This window comes from Odontesthes bonariensis, chromosome 10, assembly GCF_027942865.1.
Source record: "Odontesthes bonariensis isolate fOdoBon6 chromosome 10, fOdoBon6.hap1, whole genome shotgun sequence".
NCBI lineage: Eukaryota > Metazoa > Chordata > Actinopteri > Atheriniformes > Atherinopsidae > Odontesthes > Odontesthes bonariensis.
Window position 1 is genome coordinate 31,785,573 of NC_134515.1, and position 25,321 is coordinate 31,810,893.

At 38.5% G+C, this 25,321-nt stretch overlaps 2 protein-coding genes across 2 annotated transcripts in view; one reads left to right on the plus strand and one right to left on the minus strand.

Annotated features, from left to right (window-relative positions):
* The first annotated feature begins 7,898 nt into the window (after positions 1 to 7,898).
* On the plus strand, positions 7,899 to 16,052 carry olfml3a (olfactomedin-like 3a). Its single transcript, XM_075475795.1, has 3 exons — positions 7,899 to 8,174; positions 12,975 to 13,281; positions 15,092 to 16,052. The coding sequence occupies exons 1-3, from the start codon at positions 8,064 to 8,066 to the stop codon at positions 15,874 to 15,876; spliced, it is 1,203 nt and encodes a 400-aa protein (XP_075331910.1). The 5' UTR covers positions 7,899 to 8,063; the 3' UTR covers positions 15,877 to 16,052.
* A 1,567-nt stretch (positions 16,053 to 17,619) lies between these two features.
* syt6a (synaptotagmin VIa) overlaps positions 17,620 to 25,321 on the minus strand; it is a 101,059-nt gene continuing 93,357 nt past the window's right edge. Inside the window, exons 4-7 of the mRNA XM_075475278.1 lie at positions 24,327 to 24,447; positions 23,305 to 23,476; positions 21,736 to 21,886; positions 17,620 to 20,999 (exon numbers count right to left, since the gene is read on the minus strand). Of these exons, the coding sequence (XP_075331393.1) occupies positions 20,928 to 20,999; positions 21,736 to 21,886; positions 23,305 to 23,476; positions 24,327 to 24,447 (516 nt within the window). The 3' untranslated portion in view covers positions 17,620 to 20,927. The remainder of the gene's footprint in view (positions 21,000 to 21,735; positions 21,887 to 23,304; positions 23,477 to 24,326; positions 24,448 to 25,321) is intronic.

The following is a 25,321-nucleotide window of genomic DNA, read 5'->3' on the forward strand; positions in this document are numbered from 1 at the left end:
GAACATGCAAACTGAACACAGAAATGCCCCAGCCGGTATTCATACCAGAAGCCCTCTTTCTCTGAGGAAACAATGCCTGGTAAAGTATATTTCTGTATTCTTTTCCTTGACTGAATTGAATCAACAAGACCCACACTAAACAAATGCAGCAATTACAGCCTTTCACAATTCATCAGACCCAAGTTACAAGGTTACGAGACAGTAATCTGCAAATCCTTAGAACAAATTAATCCTTAATGTCAGTTTGGCCTTTGATCACATCATAGTATGCAAAAGTCATCTGATATTGGATGCAAATAAGAATAGATTAAAAAAACGCAGTTTGACAGATATGTTGCAAAATGATTACAAAAAAATAGAAAAAAAAGAATGAAAAGAACTGTGTAAAGTGTAATTTCATAAATAAATAAAAAAAACGACTGAACCAATTATCGGTGAAATAAAAACACAGACACACACACACACACGCACACGCACACGCACGCACGCACACACACACACACACACACACACACACACACACACACACACACACACACACACACACACACACACACACACACACTTTGGCCTGTTATTGCCCTCACTTTCCAGCTCCAGACAGGCAACATTTTCTAGATTAGATCAAACTCCAGGTTGCCCATTTTGATTCTAAATGCAGTCGTTCTGCACTTTGTTGCCATGACGACGGTATTCAGTAGCAGTCTGGTCTGCTGTCTGGTGGCTTAAAAATAGACAGGCAGTTGTGGTTCAGTTCAGGTCTTGCTGAGATGATAGCTGGCAACAAACAAACAAACAAACAAAAAAGAAAACGTGTGATTACACCAGATATTATGCAAGTGTATCTGCCCTCAGCCAAGCTGAAATGATGAAGCAACACGCTGCAATAACCCTGATGTTTGTTTCCTCAAGTGTGCTCACCTTAATTGTTCACAGCTTGATCAAATTCCCAGAGGTGACCATGAGTGGCATGGGCCAACATTTGGTGGTCTCCACAAATGAAAAAATTGTCACAAATTGATGGAAATGGAGAAATTAAAAAAAAATGACAATAAAACACTAAACAGCCTCTAAGAATTGCAAAATCATCACTTGGATACAACCAACCAAATACACAAACACAAGCACACACAAAGATACATGTTATTTACAGGGAACAAAGTCACGTAAAACAATAGCACACAAAAACAAGCAAAAGCCAAGAAACTCCATTTAAAGAAAAGCTGATGAGTTTTCTAAAATGCCCCCAAATCCTAAATTTGTAACTTGGGAATCTACTTTAAAAAGATCTCTGGGTGTAGTTTTTTTTTTATAAAAGATCTGCTCCATCTCACCTGCTCTTATCCCAGGATGTATTGTCCTTTTGTTCTGCTCCTAACTTCTGTTTTCAGAGGTCAAACTAAATGCATTCTTAATTCTGATGTCACAACTCTGGTCCAGCGATCACTCAGCCTGATTCTATCTTAGCACACTTCTCATCCTCCTCACCTCCACGTCCTCATGACAACCGAACAAGCTCATCCAAAGTCTCAGCCATCAGTTAACTCTCCCAGCCGTCCATCACCAACATATAGACTTAGTTTTTTTCACCACTCCTCTGTGATGATCCATCAAAGTCTAATTGGCAAACAGAAATGTTTTAAATTCATTGTTTCTTCCTCAATTCATTTAGCTACATTCTCCTTATTGAACCTTTATTCAACTGACACATATGACAAGTATAAATAAAATGATCGGTAATTACCTATTTCAGTGACCATCTTCATTTTCCGTGTTTGCATGTTTTCCCACAGTCCAAAAACTGACAGTTACATTAATTGTTGATTCTGAATTGACTGTTGCTTTTATCTTCACCACGCTAAGCTTCCTTTTTACCCATTTCCTCTTATTTCCTGGGCCTGTTGTTCAGCTGTCAGCCTCATGAATATAATATGAAACTACTCTGTGAGTTTGAGGAAAATACCACACATGGTTGTTGTATCAATGCATCTGAGTCAGGAAAACGCTCAACCCCCTGCAGACAGCCAGGATGCTGCACGCAACCAGCTGGATGACATCTTGCAGTGTGGTGGTGCGACATCAATTAGCCTCCCCACCAAATCATAAGAGTTGGCACTCCCCAGCCAAAACAAATTAATTGTAATTTCCCATTTCATGTCTATGAAACTTACTGCACCTTTGTGACTTGATCAATGTATTCACTGTGTTCAGATATATTCTTTAAGTGTGATAGGTAAAGAACTAAGGAGAGGTGTTGACATTTAAACAGGCCATTTCCCGGCTAAAAAACTAGTTACCACCTATTTGAACTCTGCAAACGATCTGTTGCTTGAGTTGCTCAGGTCTAAGTTCAACAAAATCATGTGTCCAAAAAATTAGATCTGCTGAATACCTGCATACACTGAAGGTTTTTGCATCAATAGATCTTTTTTTTTTCCTTTCCAGGAATATTCCAAGATGACAATGCCTGGATTCATCAGGCTCAAATTGTGAAGGAGTGGTTCAGGGAGCAAGAGATGCCACGGAGTCCAGACCTTAACCCCACAGAGAATCTTTGGGGTATGCCGGAGAAGACTTTACACAGTTGCCCCCGACCCTGGAGAAAATGAATGCAACTCTGTAAAGACAAACATTACATCAGCTTATCCAACTGATGCAATGCTGGATGTGTGCAGTAATCGAAGGTGGTTTGACAAAATCTTAGTATTTCAAAGTTTAGAATAGAAAAAATTTAGTGTCAAAACTTTGATATTGACTTCTGATATTGTCTTCTCTAAAACTGAAAAATATTTTGAAGTGTGTTGTTGTGTCTCTATCTAATTTGTGTATATAAACAAATACTTTTTACTTATCTGGTATATGCTGTCGTTTAAAGCCTTGTTTACTTGGTTTTCAGGCTGAGGTATGATTACATTTCTGTCACCAAGACATCCAATTTGTCAAGCTAACATTGTATGTCAGCACAATGACAGAAAGCATGACACCACGTTTAAGTTGTTTTATTGAATTATAAAGCAATTGTCATGGTGGAAATATTAGCAAATGTGTGACCAGACCAGCATAATGCATTTATTCATTCATTCAGTGAATATCATGAAAAGTTGTCCAGTTTGTTTCCAGCAAGGGAACAGTGATGAGAAATGCTTCAACTTACATTACATTTACAATGATGTAATGCAACGAAACACAATCATGTTCCTGTCAACTGTCAAGAAGTCAATATCCCTTTACATTTAAAAGTCCAAAGGTAATTTAAATGCCATTTAGTACCTTTGCAATCAAATTCTAATGCACTGATGTCTAAGGAGTGACAATGATATACAACGTATGCTGTTTGATCACTTGAGAGAAACGCAATCTCCTTCAAACCACCAAAGCATTGTAAGTGACCAATTCAGGCTGTCAGAGTGCAAGAGAAGCTGTATAATCAGACCGTTAAGACAGATCATCTGTGGGGACCGGTGTAGCCATAAATGTCTGTCTCGTTGTTTAATGAAGCAAATTCTCTATTGAAAATGTTTTCTTTTCTTTTTGTTTATATAAAGTTGTATGTAACTGCAGTTAGAATGCTTCAACAACTTAACATTTGGTCTGCTGGCACTGTGTCTGTGTTTGCACCTCACTGAAAACGTTTCCCTTTCATTCTCTCTCTTACAAGAAAAATCAAATGAAATTGAAACAATGTCCACTTATGAAACAATGCCTCCTTGCAGTTGTGTTCAGTCAGTGTGATAAAGATCGCAATAATTAGTTCATCACAAGAACATTAACATAGTTGGCAGTTCTAGTGTTCTACAGTGTTGCTTGAAAGTTTTTGAATCCTTTCATTTTTCTGTATTTCTGCATCAAAAACACCCAAAACAACATCAGAGCTTTATGTAAACCCCACGTGTAAACAAGTTTAACCCAATTAAACATTATTAAGTACTTCGACTATCAGTGAGTGGCTAAAATGTATGAATTTGCTTAAGGGAAGAAAATACCTTGCTGTTTTAATTAGAAAAGTACGGAAGAGTATTAGGGCCAGGCATAAGAAAAAATATATATATTTTGCCTGTCGAGAATAAAGTCGAAATGTCGAGAATATAGTCGACATGTCGAAAATAAAGTAATTAGATGATGGACCAGAGGAGTTGACTTTTTTCTTGAAAATTCGACTTTAATCTCGACAGGCAAAATATCATTATTTTTTCTTATGCCTGGCCCTAATACTCTTCCGTAGAAAAGAGTTGTTAAACTATCAAAGAATCTTACATACCCGCCTCTCTGGATCTCTAAAACCACTGTCTCTGTTGATTGAGTTTCACTTTTAAGTCTAACAGTTCCAACAGAAGTGTTTCATGGTACAACATTGAGGACCTCATTAAAGTTATTGATGCTTATCGGCCTGGAAAAGGTCTCAGAATCACATTCAAAGCGGACATATTATGGACAAATCACTGATTTCTGTTCTCGTGAGCATAAATTAGGGTGTTTGAGGGTACCAACAAGTGTAAAACCTGGCAAACCTTTAAAGTTTGTTTTTGTTTGAAAGTTTGTCATTTAATGTGCAAATTTGATTTTCATTTCAAAAGTACATCACTCATTAAAGCGGCCCTATGCAACTTTTTCATGGTCATAAAATTGCTTGGCAATCATCAGATTGCTTGGCTGACCCGTTCTGATGAAAACGGTGACATTTCCATCTCCATCTGGTGGCCCTAGCCCGAAACAGCGCTTGCAACTTTGCCTGTGGCGCCGCGTGCTTTGTTTACCTCTGGAAGTCTCGCGACACACGAGAGCCGAGAACTACTGCTTCACGGCAGGTCTAAAGGGCTCTGAGCCGAGCCAGGGAGCCTTATAAGACACACCTCTCTCCATTAGCTGTCGACGGCTAAATTGAATGCGGTTAGCTTCTAGAGTAGTAATATATAATATGGCTAGACTGTCGCCTTATTTTCTACGGAGCTCCCCCTACAGCTTTGGGGTGTGTATTGCATGGTAAACAAACCCCGTATTACAGAAAGTTGCATAGACCGCTTTAAGTTCATTCCGCCTCCTCTGCCAAACCTCGATGTCTGAGCCCCACCTGCTTCTATCCACCCTGCTAGATGATGAAGCCAGCTTCTGGTGTAAATGTCCTGCTGTCAGCTGTACTAAGGGGCATGCATCTCCATTCAATTCAATTCAATTCAATTCATTTTTATTTATGTAGCGCCAAATACAACAAATGTCATCTCAAGGCACTTAGATAATAAAGTCCAATTCAAGCCAATTGGAATTCAATTAATTGTAATCATAATTATTCATAAAATAATCCAATTCGTTCATATAGAGCCAATATAGATTTTTTTTTTTTTTTTTCTACCTCACCAAAACGGCATGGTTGAGCACTTGCAAAGTCTCCACCCCGAAAACTGACTGCTTATATAATAAGGGCTCAAAATAGGGAAAAAGACAAGATGCACTGTGCCTAAACCAGCAGGTATTTTGACCAAAGCCTGTCTCATACATCTAAATAAAACCTCAGAAAATATTTTCAAATTGCTAAAAAGGGTATAATGTGAAACTTTTAAAGCTTTCGGATATAATTTATATACAGTCAGATTGTGTACAAAAAGAGAAAATTCGAGATTATAGTTATCCACCACTGGAGTGGTCAACCAAGAAATATCACTTCGAGAGCAAGATGCTTTATAGTGCCTGATGTAACAAAATCCTCTAAGCAACTAAAGGCCTGTCCCTGAAGTCAGTCCCCTTCAAAAAGAGCATTGCTGCCTTTCTGTCTGCTCAAAATGAAAAGGATAAGCCAAAACGTTTTGTTTTAATAGAAAAGTATTGGGTTTGGAGAAGGCAAAAGTTTGGATTTGAGCGTAAGAGCTAAATTTTTTTTTTTTTTTTAAATGCTTGTGACAGAATGATGGTTTGGAACTATTTTTTAATCAAGTAGTACATGTAAGAAAACCCAGCAACATCCCAGAGTAGAAATCTGTACAGACAAATGGGCTAGAATCCCAAGCTGATGTGATGGAATGATCAGCAGTTGTATTTCCAGCTGCACAAGAGACTCACGCCAGGGACCGAAAGCAAGGTTTTGTTTGCCAGTAACAGATAGGTCATATTAGATAATTTTCTATTTATATGTTTTTTTCTCTTAATCTCACTCTCTTGCAGAAACAGAAGCAGGCTCTCTCTGTCTAGCTCACTTCCCACAGTCCAAATGTTAGGTCGATTGGTTTGTCTAAACTGGCCTCAGGACTGAGAGTGTCTGTGCATAGTTGTTTGTCTAATTTATCTCTGTTATAGCCTTGTTATGGGCTAGTAACCTGTCCAGGGTGTGTTAATTGATTGTATCTTGTATTTTTTGTACATCTGTCAGATGCATAGTTTAACTATTAATGATCAGTTCTTTATAGACCTTTTATCAGCAGATATTTTTCATCAGGCAAACATACATTTCTGTCTATATTGGTACACAGAGGTGCATTGAAGAGCATTTTAAATAGAAACACCTCAAACAATCATGCAATTTACTCAGGATCACAGGACAGGAAGGATCTGCAGCAGGTGATTTAACTGTATCAACTGAGCATCAGTGGTGAGGCCTGTGTTTGAGTCTTAAATTAAATCCTCTTCACAAAATGTGCCCCTTTGTTTGTGTGGGCCGATACCAGTACTGAAAATAATAAATTAGCTGATAGCCAGCGCCGATACCGATTCATTTTGCCATTTTTTTCTTCCGTTAATATTATGAAACAATAAAATATTCATTGTAAAAAAGCAACGGAACAGTTAGTGTTTCAGCTCTTCACCACAATATATTTGAATGAGCACAAATGATTTCACATAAATTTACTAACCAACCTCTTTATAATAACCTTTCTTGTGAAAACAACTATTAAATACCCAGTGACTTTTTTCTGTATTGTACTTTTTTGTACTCGGCCAAACATAATTTCTTGTGAAAAACAAATTGCTTGCTTTGGAATTAGGCTGGTACCTATTGGATATTTGTACAATCTGCAGCTGTAGGCTAATCCTGTCTGTTTCAGGGCAAAGTCAATGCAACGTCAGATAAACATCAGCCTCTGCCATCAGTTTATGTTGTGTTCTTTTGGCGGCTAATTGCAGTCAACAAGCTGAATATCAGCCTAACATCGGCATTTTTGACATATCTGTGGATCATGTTAAAAAGATATGAAACCTCGCCTTGTGATAGATTGGTGACGCCTCCATCGCCCAATTACAGAATCGATAGGCTCCGGCCCCACCTTGACCTTGAATTGAATTAAGCGTGTATAGAAAATAATTGGGTGGATTCATTGAAAAATAGTATCCACTGTATCTGCGGCAGTTGCATTGTAAAAAGAATGATTTTAAGTTGTAACCATGACTGTTTTCTAACCTTAGCCAAGTCATTTATTTTTCTAAAGCCAAGCATTAAATGGCAAATTTCGTTGTAATAAGTAACCAATAAAATAGAGTCTATGACATAGACGGTTCTGTTGTGAAAAGAACGTATTTTTTAGCCCTAATCACTGTTTTCCAAACCTAAACAAGTTATGTCATTGTTTAAACCCATGTCACCTGTGCTTGACTTGCTATAAAAAGTCAAAAGGTTCACTTAGCTATGATGTTGGCCTGATATTTTTGTGTGATGAGTTGGATAAACCATAAATGCTGTACATGTGTCGCATCAAATATGTTCTCTTTGTGCTCATGTCAGCTCATAGGTCTGGAACAGTACAGTATGTGCAACATGTGCGGCAAGCACACATGCACAAAGTGAGTGGAACACATTTACTGTTTTAAGGATAGAGAGGGGTAGGAGGCACAAGGCTCCTCCCTGAGAGTTTGTGAAAACATTCCAGCAAAGTGAGAGCGGTCAAAGAATCGGAGACCCTTAGAGCGGCCTCTTACTTTCTCTGTCCTCTCACCTTTTTGCTCAGTCTGTCCTCTACGACTCTCCATTCAAGTATTTAGATACTGCATGACAGTTCTGCAGTGAAACACATTAAAGACGAAAACCCGAGGAATCCTCTAAAATCTGGACAGACAAAGAAACTCCCATTGATCGGCTCACAATGAAGCCGCTGTTCATCCTTCTCATTTCCACCGCCTGGACTTTAATTGGAGCCCAGTATTACTACCAGGGTCTGATGGATTATCTTGAGAATAGATTGTTGGCTATTGAGGTAAGAAAGCCGTCTTTAAATGATTTATGACAAATTACGTTCTATAAGTGGCAGTACAGATTTCTGTGTTGTCATTAGAACATTGGAGACACCAGTTGGTCACCTCCTTCTTGGTCTTTCATTTTAATTTAATGTCTTAACTAATGCAAACCAATTAATGCAATCTCTGCCAGGCTCATCAACTTCACAGGGGCCTCGGGGGGGGGGGGGGATATGAGTTGATGCATGCAGAGCACTCTCTTTCGTGCAACAAGCAGCTTCTGTCCAGCAAAATTACTCTAACTTCAATGTTTAAGACAATGACACATTATTAATGAGTACAAGCTCAAATTTTGCTGGTGTTGCAACATCCCATCAGTGTAACTGAGTATTGTTTTGCCATGGTAGAATGAAAATGTGTTCACAACAAAGATTAATTACAACTGCTGAGAGTTTTTTAAACTGACTTAATAGTGAGAGTAAGCAAAGTTTGTGTGAAAGAAGATTCGTTGGGCTGAGGAGAGTGTGATATGAAACACAATAGGATTCCATGTCAGCCAGACTCAACTCCTGTCCTAAGAGCAAGTCTGTTGGAACCAACAGTGAGTGTTAGGCAATGTTGCTTTTACAATAAATTGTTGTATTAGTACATTACTTGCTGAGAAAAGTAACTTAGAATACTTTTGCATGACCTAAAATGAACACCCCTTTGAAGCTTATCGTGCACTTTGCTTATAATGTGAAAGTAAAGAATGTAGGCTACTGAGTGTTCATTGTATATTTTACAGTGTATAACGTAAAACTCTGCAGGCTATGACCTGGAGTAAGAGAGACAATATCCCACGTGTAGCATTTTATCAAGGGCAGCTGTAGCGCAGGAGGAAGAGCCATCACCTGCCGATCAGAGGATCTGTGGTTTGACTCCCGGCTTCCCTGGGCCATATGTTAAAGTGTCCATGGGCAAGACACTGAACCCCACATTGCCAACCGATGCATCCATTGGTGTCTGAACGTAGAAGAAAGCACTGTGTAACTCCGTAGACTAAGATGTGAATGGGTGAATGTGACATGTAAGGTTAAAGTGTTTGAGTGATCAGCTAGTCTAGAAATATGCTATACAATCACAGTCCATTTACCATTCAGAGTTTTGTTTTTAAACATAAAATTAAGAGTGTGGGGCTCAATGGATGTAGCCTAACAGGTTGTACAAACTGATTGATGGTCTTACATAAAATGGGAACTCTGCAGCTGATTTTGCTATCACCTTATCCATCACGTAGCCAAGTGGAAAGCTAGCAATGTTTCTCCTTGTTGCTACAGCACCATCTGTGTTGTGAGGTTGTGCTTAATCTGCAGGTTCTTTTTCTGGCAGATACTTATTATCACCTACATGCAATGCCATTCTTGTCTTTTACACCAACTGATAAGGTGAAATGTCAATAGAAACAGATGATTATTTGACAAAGTATCTAGAAATTGATTACTTTAACTGCAAAAACCAAAATGTTATGTTACTAAGATCTGAATACTTTAACGTGTTTCTTTATTGTGGTAGTCAACATCCAATGTTTTGTGGTTCCCAGTGTAGCGTGCAAAGTTTTCCAGTTCATCCTGCAGGAAGAAATTGAAATCACCTATTTTGCTCTCCACGTCACTGTTTGCATGCATGAGACCAAAACCAACTCAAACACGACCTGTTAACACCACTTGGGCTTAAAGCAGTTTACAATATCTTTTGTCTCTTGCCAAACGATTTTGCATATTTATAGTTAGATATGTATTTGTAGAGATTGTCTGATTGCTAACCTTTTAAATAGTTCCTTTACAGTAATTTTTTTGGAGAGCATTTATGTATTGATTATGATTAGTATTTTCATAACTGTATGACTGTGAAGCAAAACTGCTATTATTTAAATTAATTGTGCATTTAAAGAATGTGCTTATTCTGCAGGTGGTCTTTTAGTGGCTTTTCTCCAATTTCAGCTCTAGTGTACTGGCTCAACTTCTGCACTGATATGAAACCAGGAAATCATCAGTAAGCTTTGGCTAAACTTTCATTTCCAATTGAAAACAGCCCCACAGCAAGCAAAGGGGGAAAATGAATCCTGAGGTTTAGTAGAACGAGGCAGAGGCAGCAGTTATTGCATCTAATTCTGAATAACTCAGCTGTCAATTTCACCATGCTGAGAAACACAGACCTGTTTTGAGATGGTGACAATAGTTTGATTGATTAAAATAGGTACATATTCTTTTCTGAGATTTACTGTAGCAAACAAGATTTAGAGTCTATGAGGCTGTGATGGCATCAAGGTTCCTTGAGTTGAATGCTAATGTTGCTATGCTAGCACACTGAACATGATAATGCTAACTTCAGGTAATATCCCCACACTGCAGCAGGCTTCTAAGATTATAAAAAAAAAACCATACCACTCCTTTTGTTGCACAAAGGTTGAACCTTCATTGACACGGCACAAAGTGAAATGCTCATAAAAATGATGGCTTACAAAGCTCATGCCAATTTTATGCTTCATGTAAACGTAATCTTCAGTGTGGCTACCGTTTCTTAGGCTGCAGAAGCTATGCAAATGACCTCATATTATATCAATGCAGACATTACAGTAACATAACAGTGGTATTTTTTAAAGACATTTGAAGTCAACTTGCATAAAGAGACCTTGTTACATATTCTTGGGTGCCCAAAGATTTACACAATGATGCTTTTTTACAATTCTAACACTGATTAGGTGTATAATTTTCATAATAATGTTTCCTTTTTAGCTTCATGTCTTTTGAAGATCATCTTAGACTTTAGTCATTTTACTATTCATGGTAACATGGTCACAAGGAGTTTCCAAACTTTCTTGCCACTGTTTACTGATTTTTAAATGTCAGCCTTTATTTTACTTTCTCACACAATAATCTGAAGCAAGCTGATCGTCAAGATATCATTAAAGATAATGAAAATTTATGTTGTGTGGAATTGCTCTGAACTTCATGGCAATCTGTCAAGTGATTGAAAAGACATTTAACTTTCAGCACAACATATCTGCTTCATAGTGATGCTAATACCAGTGGTGCAATGAGTCAGCATAGGGCCGCACTGCAACATGGTTGAAGTGGGCACTGCCCATCACAAAGAATATGTTATAAGTTTTCTGTTCAGTCTGCAGGCTTCCTTTCTCTTGCCTCTTGGTCTACCAGCTGCCACTCAACATTTCACATAAAATGATGTAGTTATATATGCACACAACTGTATATGTATAAGCACTATTGTATGTATGTAAGTATGTATTTTTTTTTATGCATGTATGAAAGTAGTTTTTTTTTCAAATAAGTGAACATCATTCAAATTTGATTCAGTTTAGAGATGAGCTTACATAATTTATCACCTGTAATGGTAAGAATGGATACAGTGAAACTGAAATGTTGCGTGGTAATTCTATATATATGCTAAGAACTACATTGACTTGTATTGAATGTATTAGCCAGGTTACTGAATATAATTGTCATGCAGTGCAGACTCAAAAGTCCTAATTAACTCCATTGGTTGTATATATAGTGGTTTTCCTCGAGGCAGAAATTGTTTAGATTTATCATTTTGAACACCATGAATCTCTGGACAATGAACTCTGCAAACAAAATATAAATTTTCAAAAAGCAAAGCCAAAATATCCTTATTATGTTTAAGGATACTTTATTTTTCAATGTGGATTTTTTTAAAGTTTGCTGTGTTATTAAAAAGTCGAAAGTTGTTTTCTGTTTTGAATTGATGTGCTTAAACATGTGAAAAACTTTTCTAAAATGAAAGACTGATTTCCAGAAAAGCTGATAAACTTTCTGAAATGTGACACAAACCTGAATTTGTAATAAGCTAATTTGATTAAACCTATGTTTAACAGACAGATACACTGTAAATGATTTCTTATTGTCTTCACCGTCTGACTTTGATGCCGCCAGCACACTCATAAAGTTGGGAGAGATACAAAGAAAGTTTATAGAATGTACAAGTATGTTCGGAGAGATTGTACAATCAGCAAATTGAATTGTGACAGATGAGGTAGAAAGAAAGCCTCCACCAAAAGCTTGCCTATTCTTGTGTGGTTGTAAGAAAGGGTTGCTACTCACCCTTTTCTGTCACATTATGTCAGACAATCATTGATCATTTCAACAAAATATGTTTCCAAATACAATGCTCCATGTTGGCATGATGATTAGCACTGTCGCTATGCCAGAAATCGAATCCCAGCCGGGATGCATGTTCTCTCTGGATACTTCATTCCACCATACAGTTTTTTAGGTTAACTGGTGATTCTAAATATGCCAAAGGAGTAAGTGTGAGTGGTCATAGTTGGCTAGCTGGAATAGGCTCAAGGCCCCCTGTGACTGCATTAAGTGGGTATATAAAATGGACATGTTTACCTCCATGTTCAAACATTAGTATCCTCAGTTCCAGAAACTATTAAAAAACTGTAATTAAAAGGAAGGCTGATGTAGCAAAATGCCTCTCGCCCAACTTTTCGAGTGTGTTGCTGGTATCAAATTCTGGATTTGTCAATATTCTTTATATACAATGAAGTTGGTCAGTAAATACATTGAAAGTCATTTCCTTAAATTTCTATTTGTTAAATTAAGCTTTAGATCAGTTCATTTTGAGTACATTTTTGTTGAACTAAAAATAAAAATATGCGATTTTGTAAGTTTTGAAGAAAACTGATTTTGGCATCCTTACACCTACAATCTAAACAGAGTTTGTGTCGAAACAGAGAAACCTCCTGTTGAAGTGCATTATAGTACTCATGTTGCTCTCTGCATTGCTCACAGGACCGCATGCAGTTGTGGCACGAACAATTCCATCGGCACCACACAGAGATGCTGGATTTCAAAAAGCTAGCTGCCGAGGCGATGAATGGGTTAAGGAATGATTACAGCATGATGTACAAAAACCTGGAGGGAGCTTCAGTTCAAGTGGACCGGGTGGAGCGAGAGATGGACTACGTTGAGAGCCAGACTTCCCCACGAGCCTGTGCGAACAGGGTAGACAAGGTTCTGGAGCATGAAGCCTGGGGTCCAATGGAGAGAGAGGAAGAGGAGGAGGAAGACTGGGAGGCGCTGCACTCAAGAGTCTCTGGTGAGCTATGGGAAGTACTCTCACATCAGCCAAACGCCACCTTTAATCTTTCCCTGTAATTCTCCGCTGAAACCTAGCACAGTCAGAACCTATAGGATGTTTGGAATGTATACACTACATTACACATATTAGACAACCCAGCAGGCAATACACCATCCATTTTACAGACCTGCAGTCTTGGAAAAGACATGCCTCTGGAAAATGGGAAACAACCACAGTACTGTTACAAGTCATTTAGCAAAGTACTCTGACTCTATGTGCAGTCATGTTTTCCAGCAGAAATGTGGCTCGATGCGACTGATTATTCCTGCACAGCTACTCCCCTGTTTGTGCTGTCTGAGCACAGCATTTGTCATTATAATCTTCACATCCCACGGCATGCTGCTACTGAGTCATGTACCCAGGTAATGCAGGGACTCAAAACCTGTTTAAATCATCACGTACAATGTGGTGAGATCAGAGTTTTATCCTGGACTGCACAATGAGAGATATCTCAGAGTACGGTACATTAAGCAGAAGATCTATTATTTTTGCACTTAACATTTGCAAAGGCTGATGATGGATAAATTGCTGTGGCACCATTTACTATTCTCACAAAGCAGAAAAAGAAATATTGGTTTCTTTATTAAAGAGGTTGACTTCATAAGGGAATCAACAACAAGTACTGAAATAATTGTTCTGTGATATAGTAAGCCATGTGCTCAGAATCATACTGATAGTCATGCACATCAGGTTTGGTAAATAGAGAGTCTGAGATTTCCAGAAAAGCTTCTCTCTTACTGCTGTGTGCGTAATCTGTGGCTCTGGAGGGACAGGAAACTGGCCCGAGGTCGGCAGCATTACTCTCCATGCACGTGTTCGCAGGAATGAGCTCTGTGCATAGTGATCCATTGTGACTGACTGTGAAGTGAACCAGAACAAACTTTACTTCATAGCAGAGCGCCAACTCACTTCTCTGCAAGCATAATGTTCATTTTGCTCCTGGACAGATCGGGTGAGAGTGTGCGGAGGGACTATTTTTCTCTTTCAGAAACTGAATGACGTTTCAGCATCTGTGAGCTGCACTCATACTGCTTCTCATTAGGAGTCTCTGTCCAATTCCTCTGACTCTGAACTCGCCTTAATTTGGAGACTACCTGATGTTTTTCAAAACTAACATCTCAAACTGAGAATTTTCTATTATTTTTAAAAAAAAATGTTCAAATATGTTTACGTGGCGCTAAGAAACAAGAACAAGAAACGCAATTCTAAATTCAGTCATTATGATTATATTGACAACTGTGAAACATTCCCTTAATAGCTGTGCAATTTTTCACAATTTGCGGGACAGCACTCAGACTTTGACTTTTAACATCTGGATGCAGCCCTTCACAATATTCATAATATTCTTCATGAAATATTAGATTGTCTCACTCTGAACATTTGATGCATTTTCTACGTTTAATTGTGCATGTTGTACTGGATCATGAAATGAGCAAATCATAGTATTCTGATTTTATTTACATTCGACACAGCACCCCAACTTATTTGGAACTGGGGTCGTTAAATATAATACCGAACAACGGTGTTCTTTCTTTTTAATATGATTTTTTGTGTATGGTAAAGGATTTGTGAAAACTGCGCTGGATTTTTGGATATGCTTTTTGGTAAAAATCAAATATCTGCTCCTTCCATTCATAATCCTGTTACTTGCTGACAGAAAAGGTTTGGTGTTGTCAAAGAACAACTGTGAGCCTACTCTTTCATGGGTGCTTCTGTAAGAACACAAACTTCATCCTCATTTTTTTGTTTTTCTTGTCTCTGGATTCAGACTGTGCAGAGATCATCTCTGGGATTAGATCGGTAAAGATCCTGAAGAGAGTGGGCAGTTCCAAAGGCATGTGGACCAGAGACCCAAGGTCATCCAAGGTTTACATCTTTAATGGCACATCGGGAGACTCTCTCTACCAGTTCAACTCTGTACGTGACTTTTCCCGCTCACTGGAAGTTATGAGCAGCGGAAACATCAAGCTTCCCTGTGAGTGGAATGGTCTTGGGAGTGCTGTGTACAATGGTTATTTGTACTACATAAAGAAGGAGGCCAACACAGATGTGCAAGTGGTTAAATATGATCTGCTGAGAGGCTCAGTGACAGAAACTGCCATGTTCCCTCTGGAGAGCCATGCTAGTCTTTACAGTCTCAATCCAGAGACTGTTGCAGACCTTGCAGCAGATGATGAGGGCCTGTGGCTTCTTTACACCCCTAGTGACAGTGACCCTAACATCAGCCTTGCAAAGATGGACGCTGCCACGCTTGATATAGAACAGATCTGGGACACTCGGTGCCCACGGGAGAATGCAGAAGCAGCTTTCGTTGTCTGTGGGACTGTCTATGTCGTTTACAACACCCGCCTGGCCAGCCGTTCTCGGATTCAGTGTGTGTTTGACGTCAACGATGTAGTGATCAGTGAGGAAGCTCCTCTGTTCTACTTCCCCAGGAGGTACGGAGCCCACGCCAGCCTGAAATACAACCCAGAGGAGAGGCAGCTTTACGGCTGGGATGATGGCTACCAAATCATTTACAGACTGACTATGAAGAGGAAACTTTTGGTTTGACAGCAAAGAAGGATAGAGTCACTCAGTCTGTAGTCGGTCAACCCATTGCCAAAACGTTTTCTTTCAAGAGGTTAAAGGGATAGTTCGCCTCTTTTGACATGAAGCTGTATGACATCCCATACGAGTAATATCATTTATGAATATTTTCTTACCCCCTGCTGCGTACTGTGAGCCGCGTTCCAGCCTCGTTTTGACAAAAGTAGTCCGGCTAGTTGGCTGGGGTTTAAAAAATAAAGCGTTTTGCTTCTCAAAACAATATGCGTTCAAAAGAGTAATACATTTGCATCACAAAATCGTTCTCCAGGAAAATGTCAGACCTCACAATCGCTTGGCGCTATTTTCTCTCCCTTCGTATCACTGCGTGCTGCCGCCTGCCGACAGCCGAGCCTGTTACGGTGTTTGCTGCTCGGAAGCAGGGGACTGCTCGGTCTGCTTTTCGGTCTGCACGGTCTACACCGCACGCAGTGATACGAAGGGAGAGAAAATAGCGCCAAGCTATTGTTAGGTCTGACTTTTTCCTGGAGAACGATTTTGTGATGCAAATGTATTACTCTTTTGAACGCATATTGTTTTGAGAAGCAAGACACTTTATTTTCTAAACCCCAGCCAACTAGCCGGACTACTTTTGTCAACGCCAAAACTCGGCTGGAACTCGGCTCACAGGACGCAGTCAATGGTAAGTCAATGTTCATAAATTATATTACTCGTATGGGATGTCATACAGCTTCATGTCAAGAGGCGAACTATCCCTTTAATACGATCAGCAGCAATGTCAAGATATCAAAACTTGGGTAGAAGAACCACTAACATTCCACAACTCTCAATTCCAAATTTGACTCTTAACATATTAAGATAAGATACACCAAATTTTTATTATGGCATGAAGAATCTATTCTTCTGATGTTCACAGTGATTATACCTCCACCTGCTGCAACTGAGGGATGGGAATATGATCTTAAAGAAGTAGCCTTAAACAGTGTTATTAGAAAGAGTGAACATTAAGTTAATTGATGTGGGACCTCTCTCTGTATCTGCTTTGAGATAAATAAGGTGGTGCTTTGCCTGCTTTAATAAAATGTGCTCAACTTTTTTAATGTGGATTGACAGGCCTAACAGTTTCTCCAAACAGGTCACTAATTTATAAGAAAGAAGTCAATGAGGTTGTTAAGTAAGCTGTCAAATGTTATCTGAGACCACTTCTAACTTGAACTTCTTGACATATTGTGCATGGACAGCAGATATGATCACATAATTGCATTCGAGTCCTCTGGCAGGCTGTCATCTTATTTAATTCACGTGCACCAAACAGCAAGCAGATGTCAGTCCAGTGAGTTAAAAAATTGGAAGCCTTGTTCAAAATTCCACCAAGTTAAATGTTCCTGGAAGGATGTATAGCCTGTAGACCTTTATCTCATGGTAAATTCAGTACAGATCCCATGTATCACACATTTTTAAATAATTTATATTGAAAAAATATTACAGTTATTGTTTTTTACTAATTAAATCATTTTTATATACAAGTGATAAACCAAAAGTTGTACTGTGGTATGCACGTCCTGCAAGTCCTCCCCTTTTTATTTTTTCCATTTCATTCAGACAAAAGCTCATTTCCTTGGTGCCCAATCCTGGTTGTAATGCCATTGGCTTTCTTGTTATTATGTGGTGTGCTTGACAAAAACTTGCAGCGCAAAGAGAACCTATGTTGCATAAGTCTTTTAATCAATGAAAAGAAACTCATGTCACAAAACACATCACGCTCCATGGCAGAAAATAAAACAATTTTTCAGGTGGTGATTTTCAGACTTACACAAAGCAAAAGAATGAGAAGTTAAGGTGGAAATACTGTTTTTCTATTTCAGTTTACTTTATTACAGTGATTTAGAACCTAAAAGGAACTCATAATAGACTTTTGTCTAAACCAACATTTTTTCAAACGTTTCTATTATTACAAATACAAAATGCTTAATAGAAAATTGAAAATTCAATGCTATCATAACAGCTGGAAGGAATACAAGATCAGATCAAGAAACATTACAACATTAGGCAAAGCTAGAAGATCTTGAAACAGTCCATAAAATGAGGCAACTGATCTAACAGGTTTCATATATTATGAAAACACACCACATTGTCAGAGAAATATAACCATCTTAAAGTACAAGATCATAAAGAAGAAACAGAAACTACAGTATTATTCAACCACTTGTTTCAAATGATATACTTGAATAATAAGTTATATTCTAATAATGCCATTAGTCTAGGGAGGACCTTCACCATTGAAACGACTGCATGTGAACTGGAGCAAGTTTCAGACTTGCTGAAAATAGATTACGTCAAACACAAACAACAATGCACTGACTCATTCCTGCTATAACAAGTGCCAATTAGAGAAATGCCACTGTTGTGTAGATGTTGACCTGTCTACCCATCAGCTATGCCCCGCTCTCTGTTCACTCTCTAATACAGACACCAAAACAGCCTGCTTTGGGTAAATGTACCCATGAAGGAAATGGCTAAAACAGATCTTTGTCTGCTGAATCCATCTGTTTGTGTCTTGATGTCTGGCCAAAGCTTTTCAAAGACAGACAAACTCTGTAGCATAGTGAAAAAATGTATCTGTACAAGCCCTACCGAATTCAATCAGTGACTGTTTTCTAGCAGCTCTGCTGATTGTTAACACATTTAATCTGCAGCTCACTATGTTGTGTTCTGAACGCATTGATTGTATCTCTTGCCAATTGTATGAAGACAAAGCTACTGCTACCGAAGGTCGTCCCTAAAAAGGAAGGTAATTATGATTCTTATTATTTTTAACTCTCTGCACAAACAAACAGTATTTTGAACCTCTTACAAATTTTAGTGAAAATCTACTCATGATTCTTTTATTTACAAACAACTGACTGAGACTGAGCACACAACAGTGAGGTAGAAAACAACACAATAGCATGATAATGTATGGCAATTTCAAGTATTTCAACAGAAAAAACTAATAGAAAAAAAACACTACATTCCCTAACCTTTTTCTTACACTGCAATTTGATGTTAGCTTGCTAAGGGTCTTCTCACTTCAGTAAAGTTAGCATAAATGTAAAAAGTATATTGTTGGCATAAATTAAATTGCTGCTGTTTGCTAGCTAGGAACGCAGGAGCTCAACAGTTTTTGAAATAAAAGGAAAAACGAGCATTATGAGTGCAATTTAGTAGTGTGTGGTGGTCAAACCAGTTACTTTTACAAAACTGACATCTGATTTGAAAATGCTACATGGCAATATTCACCTTTGCTCACAATGAAAGGCTTTGTCCTCAGACTTTGAACATTTTCCATACTTTATGTTTTGTGCATTTTGTGGCATTAAGACAATTTTGATTGCTTTGTTGTTTTCTACACCTGTGCGTGTGCATCTCAGTTCTTGGAAACCTGTCTTTTACAAGTTACTGCATTGCTAGTTTTAACCTGAACCAGTGTTGAATCAATAACAGTACAGCAACAAAACCCTTTCTGGGACATATTTTAGCTGACAAACCTTTATCTGACTTGGCAGGAACCACTAAAAGAACCATACCTTACATACAAACAAATGTTTTATTTTATCTATCGCATCAAATTACTTCAAAGGTTTACCATATCTTGATAGAACAAAAATTCCAACAGAAATTTCTTACACATTATCTCTACAGTATACATGGAGATAACCGTGTATAATTAGTAAGAGAATAAACATCAAGAAAGTTGCATCTTTAATAGTAATATATTCACCTTTTTCATTTAGATTTTTCTTTGTCATCACTATTAACAAGGCAAAATAAATCCAATGTCTATATATTTATGTGATATTTTGTGGATGGTTTTCATATTTTTTCTGGTTTTTAGTTTAGTAAAACAAAACACACATACAGTAACCAGCTGACGCCTGTACATAAAGCTATTCACATCCAACAAAATCATTAAGAGTAACATAAAATGAAAACAGGAGACCAAAAAATACCATACAAGGGTGTATTTTGGAAAAAAAAAACAAGCTTTTCTGTGAGTTTTCTTGTGGAAGAAAGGGTGAAATTTCTCACAAGTGAACACCAAACAGAGATCGAGGTAAGGGTGTGTAGAGTGTGCTTGCACTTTTCCAGTTTACAGAAATGTCTATGGCTCCCCTAAGAAGGTTTTCCTTGTTTTCATTCTTTTTCATTAAAATATTTTCTTTTTGCGTTAGTTTTCAGTTAGCAGTATAGGCTAGTTGTTCCTAGGTCATTTAAATCAACCCAACCGTTAAAAAACTGACCTGCCATGGATCAGTCTTGTTTCATGTTTGCTGTGTAAAAATGCTGCTTTTGAAGACACACAAAAGCTGCAAATTTCCAAGTTGAGAAAATGTTGGTTTTACTCTGATTCAGCCTCTTGTCGAGATAATCATCATAACAGTGATAAGTATGACATTCCACTAAACTCAGTTTAGCGGCACAGTCAGTTGAATTTATATCCAATAGTTTCAAATTTACATGAATTAGTATAATTGCAAATTAATGCGGAAGTTTCAAATTAAATGTGAGAGAGCCACAGAGTTTGAAAAAGCTTGTATATAAGATTGAATTTTTTTCCCCCTGGATGTATCCTCAGCTTCCCTCTTTGAAACTTCCACTGCTTTCAGGGAGTGATATCCAAGAAATTTTCCATTTTCCATCGCACAGTCTCTGCAGTTCAAAGCTAAATCTCCAGTTTTGCTAAGTCTTCCGTGGGGACTTCACAATCAGTTTACCTTAGTATAGCTTTGGACAATTCAACAATAAATGTCTGCCTACTGGATGTCCAACCAATCTCATTACAACAGTGAAATCGAAAAACCCAGAAGTTTACCCAAAAAGACTGTGTTTCACACAACTGACTTACAGTAGTCCTAGATCAGTTCTTAGGAGTGCTCTGGGACTGGACTTGAGGAAGGTAGGGACAGAGAGAGGGAAAGACAGTGGGGTTGTGTTTCTCCTCAGTCGGACAGACAGGAAGTGAATCAGCAAGAGGGAGAAAACCCCCTTCTGGGCTGCTGGGTCACAGGTGGCTCTGCTCAGGGACTAGCAGGAGGCCTGGGTGAGGGGCAGGAGCCTTGGCTGTCAAAGCTGGCTGTCCTCGCCTTCCACTGCAGGACACATAAATACAAAGCAGTGATTCATTCAGCATATGCTGCTTTGGTCACTTCCATTACAGGGCAAATATGTGACGAACGGGAGGTGCTCCAGGAGGATAACTGAGTGCTTTCAAACAAGGGCGATTAAATAAATTTGACAAAAGACCTGCCTGGAATCTCTACAGCCATATAGCCTGATAGCGATTATCCTTGATGGCAGTTTCTTGCAGGACAGTATAAGTCATTTGGACACACCATCCCTTTCAAAATAAATGGGTACAAGTAAATTGGGACAGTCTATCTAATTTGACATTTTGATTGATCGTTTTTGTATTATTCAGCTGATTTCTTGGAGACATTCCTCCCAATTATTAAAAAATATATATATATAACCTCAATCCCGAAAACTGATACTTATTAGGTTTGGTTCCACATCACACAAATAATATCAGAATTGTTATGTGAAAAATACCTTTAGAGAATCAGCTTTTTCAATTTTTTTCCAGTTGACGTTAAAACATCTTTGGGCCATATAACGATTCAAAATTTGCCCCTCATTTTCCCTATTCTATTATTGATCATTTTTCTATTTGATGCTGATGAAAGCATCAAATGGATGCTGCCTGATCCGTTTGATCCAGAGTGAGACCACCTCATTGCATTAGACCAAAGCTTAGCTTGTTGAGAAAGTTGTACACCTGTAATTTAGGTTAGGAATAAGTCAAAAGTTGTTCAGTCCAAAACTTACCTCCTTCTCAGATTTCTTGGACTCCAGCAGATGATGCCAGTGTGCAATGGGCTTCCTTGGATAAGCCAGCATTTCATTCCAGTGGTCCCTGCCAAGTCCTTCAGCATGGCATCCGACCCTCATCACACCAATGATCTCATTATGACCTACCCTGTGGAAACACACATAATACTAAGAGCACGTTTGATTTAACTTGATTTAACATCGTATATACATCGCTTATAATTACACAAGGAGTATTTTGTAATCAGAGGACACAGATATCTGAATGCAGATGTCCTGTCAATCAGTGAAGTGAATCTGCACCTCATTGTGCCTCAGTGACTCTCAGACTTTTTTCTACACATAATCCCTTAATTGCATAGCCAGATTAAATCCTTGAATAACAGCAAGCTGCAAAGAAAATAGAAGTAGTATCCACTCCTTTTCTACTATAGCTTAAAATAGTACAGAGTTCGACCTTTACCGCGTATGCCCTCATTCTGTCAGATGTCTGCACTGCAACCACTTTTTCGTTTTCTTTTTTATAGATTCATACACTGTCAACATAAAACATTTTATTGCATTTCTTTTTCTTAGAACCTATTTTCAATTACATTCGTTGTCCCCACACAAAAATGACTTCATTCAAAATTGTAATAATTACATCTACTTATGCTAAAGTCAATCCAGATTCTATTAACATTGAAACACTACTTCAGTATGAGTATCTACTTTTAGTGAACCACCTTTAGCTTCCAAACGAGCAACAAGTCACTAGTTCATAAATACACTGCAGTTCATAAATATTCAGCTTGAATTTAACATGAGTACGGACAAATCTTTCCCTATTCAGCGGGTGAATTGTGTTACACTACACAGGGAAGACACAAAAAAGTTAGTAAATAAATAGATAAGACATTAATTTAATCTCCCAATTTATTTGAATTCTGCACACCAATAGTAATGTGATGTTGAATTTCTGCTGTGCACCTTTATTTAGCCTACATTTAAACCCTTACACACAGGGCTGTGGCTCAGTGGTTAGAGTGGGTTGTCCAATAACTGGAAGGTTGGCAGTTTGATTCCCACTCTCGCCACTCAAAAAAGATTGGTGAAACTGACAACTGGAGGGGTGTCAGTCCACCTCCTTGCCACAGCTGAGGTGCCCTTGAGCAAGGCACTGTACCCAATGCTCCCCAGGGGCAGCAAATGGCTGCCCACCGCTCCAGTGTATGGCATCGGTCTCTATGAGTGTGTGACCCAGTGCATGTGCATGTGCATGTGTGTGTTCAACAGGTGCCAACCTGGATGGGTTAAAAGTGGAGGAGAAATGTTGTGTATGACTGTATGCATGACAGTAAATTTCATCTTAATTTTCTTTTCTTTCATGCTTAATCAGCTGATTTGTAGCTGCAAATATCTTTTTAAATGAATGAGTATATGTATTGTTTGTACTTGTATATAGTTATACTGTCAATACTGTCCAGAGTTTTTGCAAAGTAAAAACCTTAAAACTATAAAAAAAAAAAATATTTAGTGTACATTACTGTCAACTGACCCATGATTTATTCTTTTGTATATACTTACAAGTCATAGTCCATGACAGAGATGTGCAGGCTGACGTGGTCCATACTGTCCGGAGGGATGTCAAAGATGATAGCCTCATTGTAGGTGGGATTCAGAGTGTTCTTTTTAATGCTTGTCTTCTTCTTTTTCAAACGTCTCCCATCACAAATGAGCGACACCTTGACGTAGGGATCTAATGGCAAAAAGAAGAGAGGAATATCAAGACCACAAATGGTGGAATATCAATATTAAATTCAAGTTTCAGTGTTTGCCTTCTGCGAAGAAAATAACATCACTTTCCTGTTCTATCACCGAGTGTGTGTGAGTGTTTCTACTTAACAGGAAAGCAACCCTGAAAGACTTGGCATCATTAACAGACATAAATGGGAGTCATTTCCTTGTGTAAACAAAGAAGATAGGAGGTCAAAGATGGCTGCTAAACTGCCTGACTGAACAAGCTTCTAGAATGCTGACTTCAATCTTCTTCCGTCTCTGATAAATCGCCTTATATGATCCATTACGTCAAATTTCAGTCGGATATGAGCTACTCTAAATCTATAAACAGTCCAATATGCTTGAGGGAACAATACGATAGATTTGGGTTTACCACATGCAGACTAAAATAATGGCAGAAAAGCTAAAACCTTGAAAACTCAGGAGAATGTGAGTCACATTAAGATTGTGAAATGTCATTAAACGTGGGAGGAAAAATATCACATTTGTTCTGATTTCCATCTGAACTGTGGCATTTAATGCATAATTAATTTTACAAGTGATATCCCAATTGTAGGGGAAGGTTTAATAGAAAAGTGGAACGTCAGTCAATTAAAATGACAGACTGCCTGCGCATCTTTACTGACAGTGTTTTAATAATTCAAGCGCGGGTCATTAATAACTGCTGAAATAAATAGAATTCTCAAACAGGGGGCTTTCCACAGTTTATCAATTTTAAAAGTATAGGTGTAAAAATGTATATTCAAAGAAGGCTGTTTCGCTGAGTCACTGTAGCTCTAAGTGAGTCACACAAACAAAACACAACACACCTGAGTATCCAGTGATGTCCATGGCCTTGAGATTCCTGCACTTGATGACAGTAAGTGTGAGTCTGCCCGCGGTGGGCAGGTAGCATAGTGAGAACATGATCTCCCCAAGGTCAACACTTTCCTGCGGGAACACATGCACAATAAACAAACAAAAAAAAAACACTTACATACAGCATTTCAGCAATGAAGCTTCAAGACAGGGTGAGGAGATAAACGCAAGATTTCTTAAGTTTGTTTCTTGAATCAATGCTGATATTTAATTTTATCACCTGCTCTAATTCAGTCAGAGCACACCATTCAGATTCAGTGAACCAAGGACTAGTCAATGGACTATTCTATTACCTGTCATTCCTTTCAATGGCTAACTTAAAGCAATACAATGTAACTTCTCAAAAAGCCCACTCTGGAGCTCCCCCTACAGGCTTGGAGGTAATGTACGGTTACACTGTCGTAAATACAACACCCTTTCGCTTTCACGTTTCACGTTTGTTGACGAACCGGCGAGGAGTCAGAAGGTGCAAGCCATGTCGACCGAGAAGGTAAGAGTAATCAAATGTACCTGGGAGCGTGAGAGGGGTCTATTTGTTTTTGCGGTAGGTGTGCCAGAAAGCAAGTCGAAGTACTTCCGCTCAGCTACCGGGCCGGTCCAGCAAAGTTACATAGCGCAGTTTTTCCAACTCAGACCCCCGAAGGGCATAGGAGACAGGCCAATCGTATTATTAAAACTCATTCTAGCCGCACAATTTTTTTCAAGCTGTTATTTTAAGGTAGAAATGTTACATAGTATTGCTTTAAAAATGATTTTGAAAAAAGAAAAGAAAAAAAGGATGATCTGCTGATGACTTTCACAGCTGGGTGTTGAGTGTGCAGAGAGCGTTCCCTGGAAGTTGGAGAATCAAATGTAATATCTGCTTATTGTCCCACATAGGACCATAAAAGTAACACAGCCTTCCTGTGTAGTCGAAGGACATCTTTTTCTTTAATTAGACCGAGCC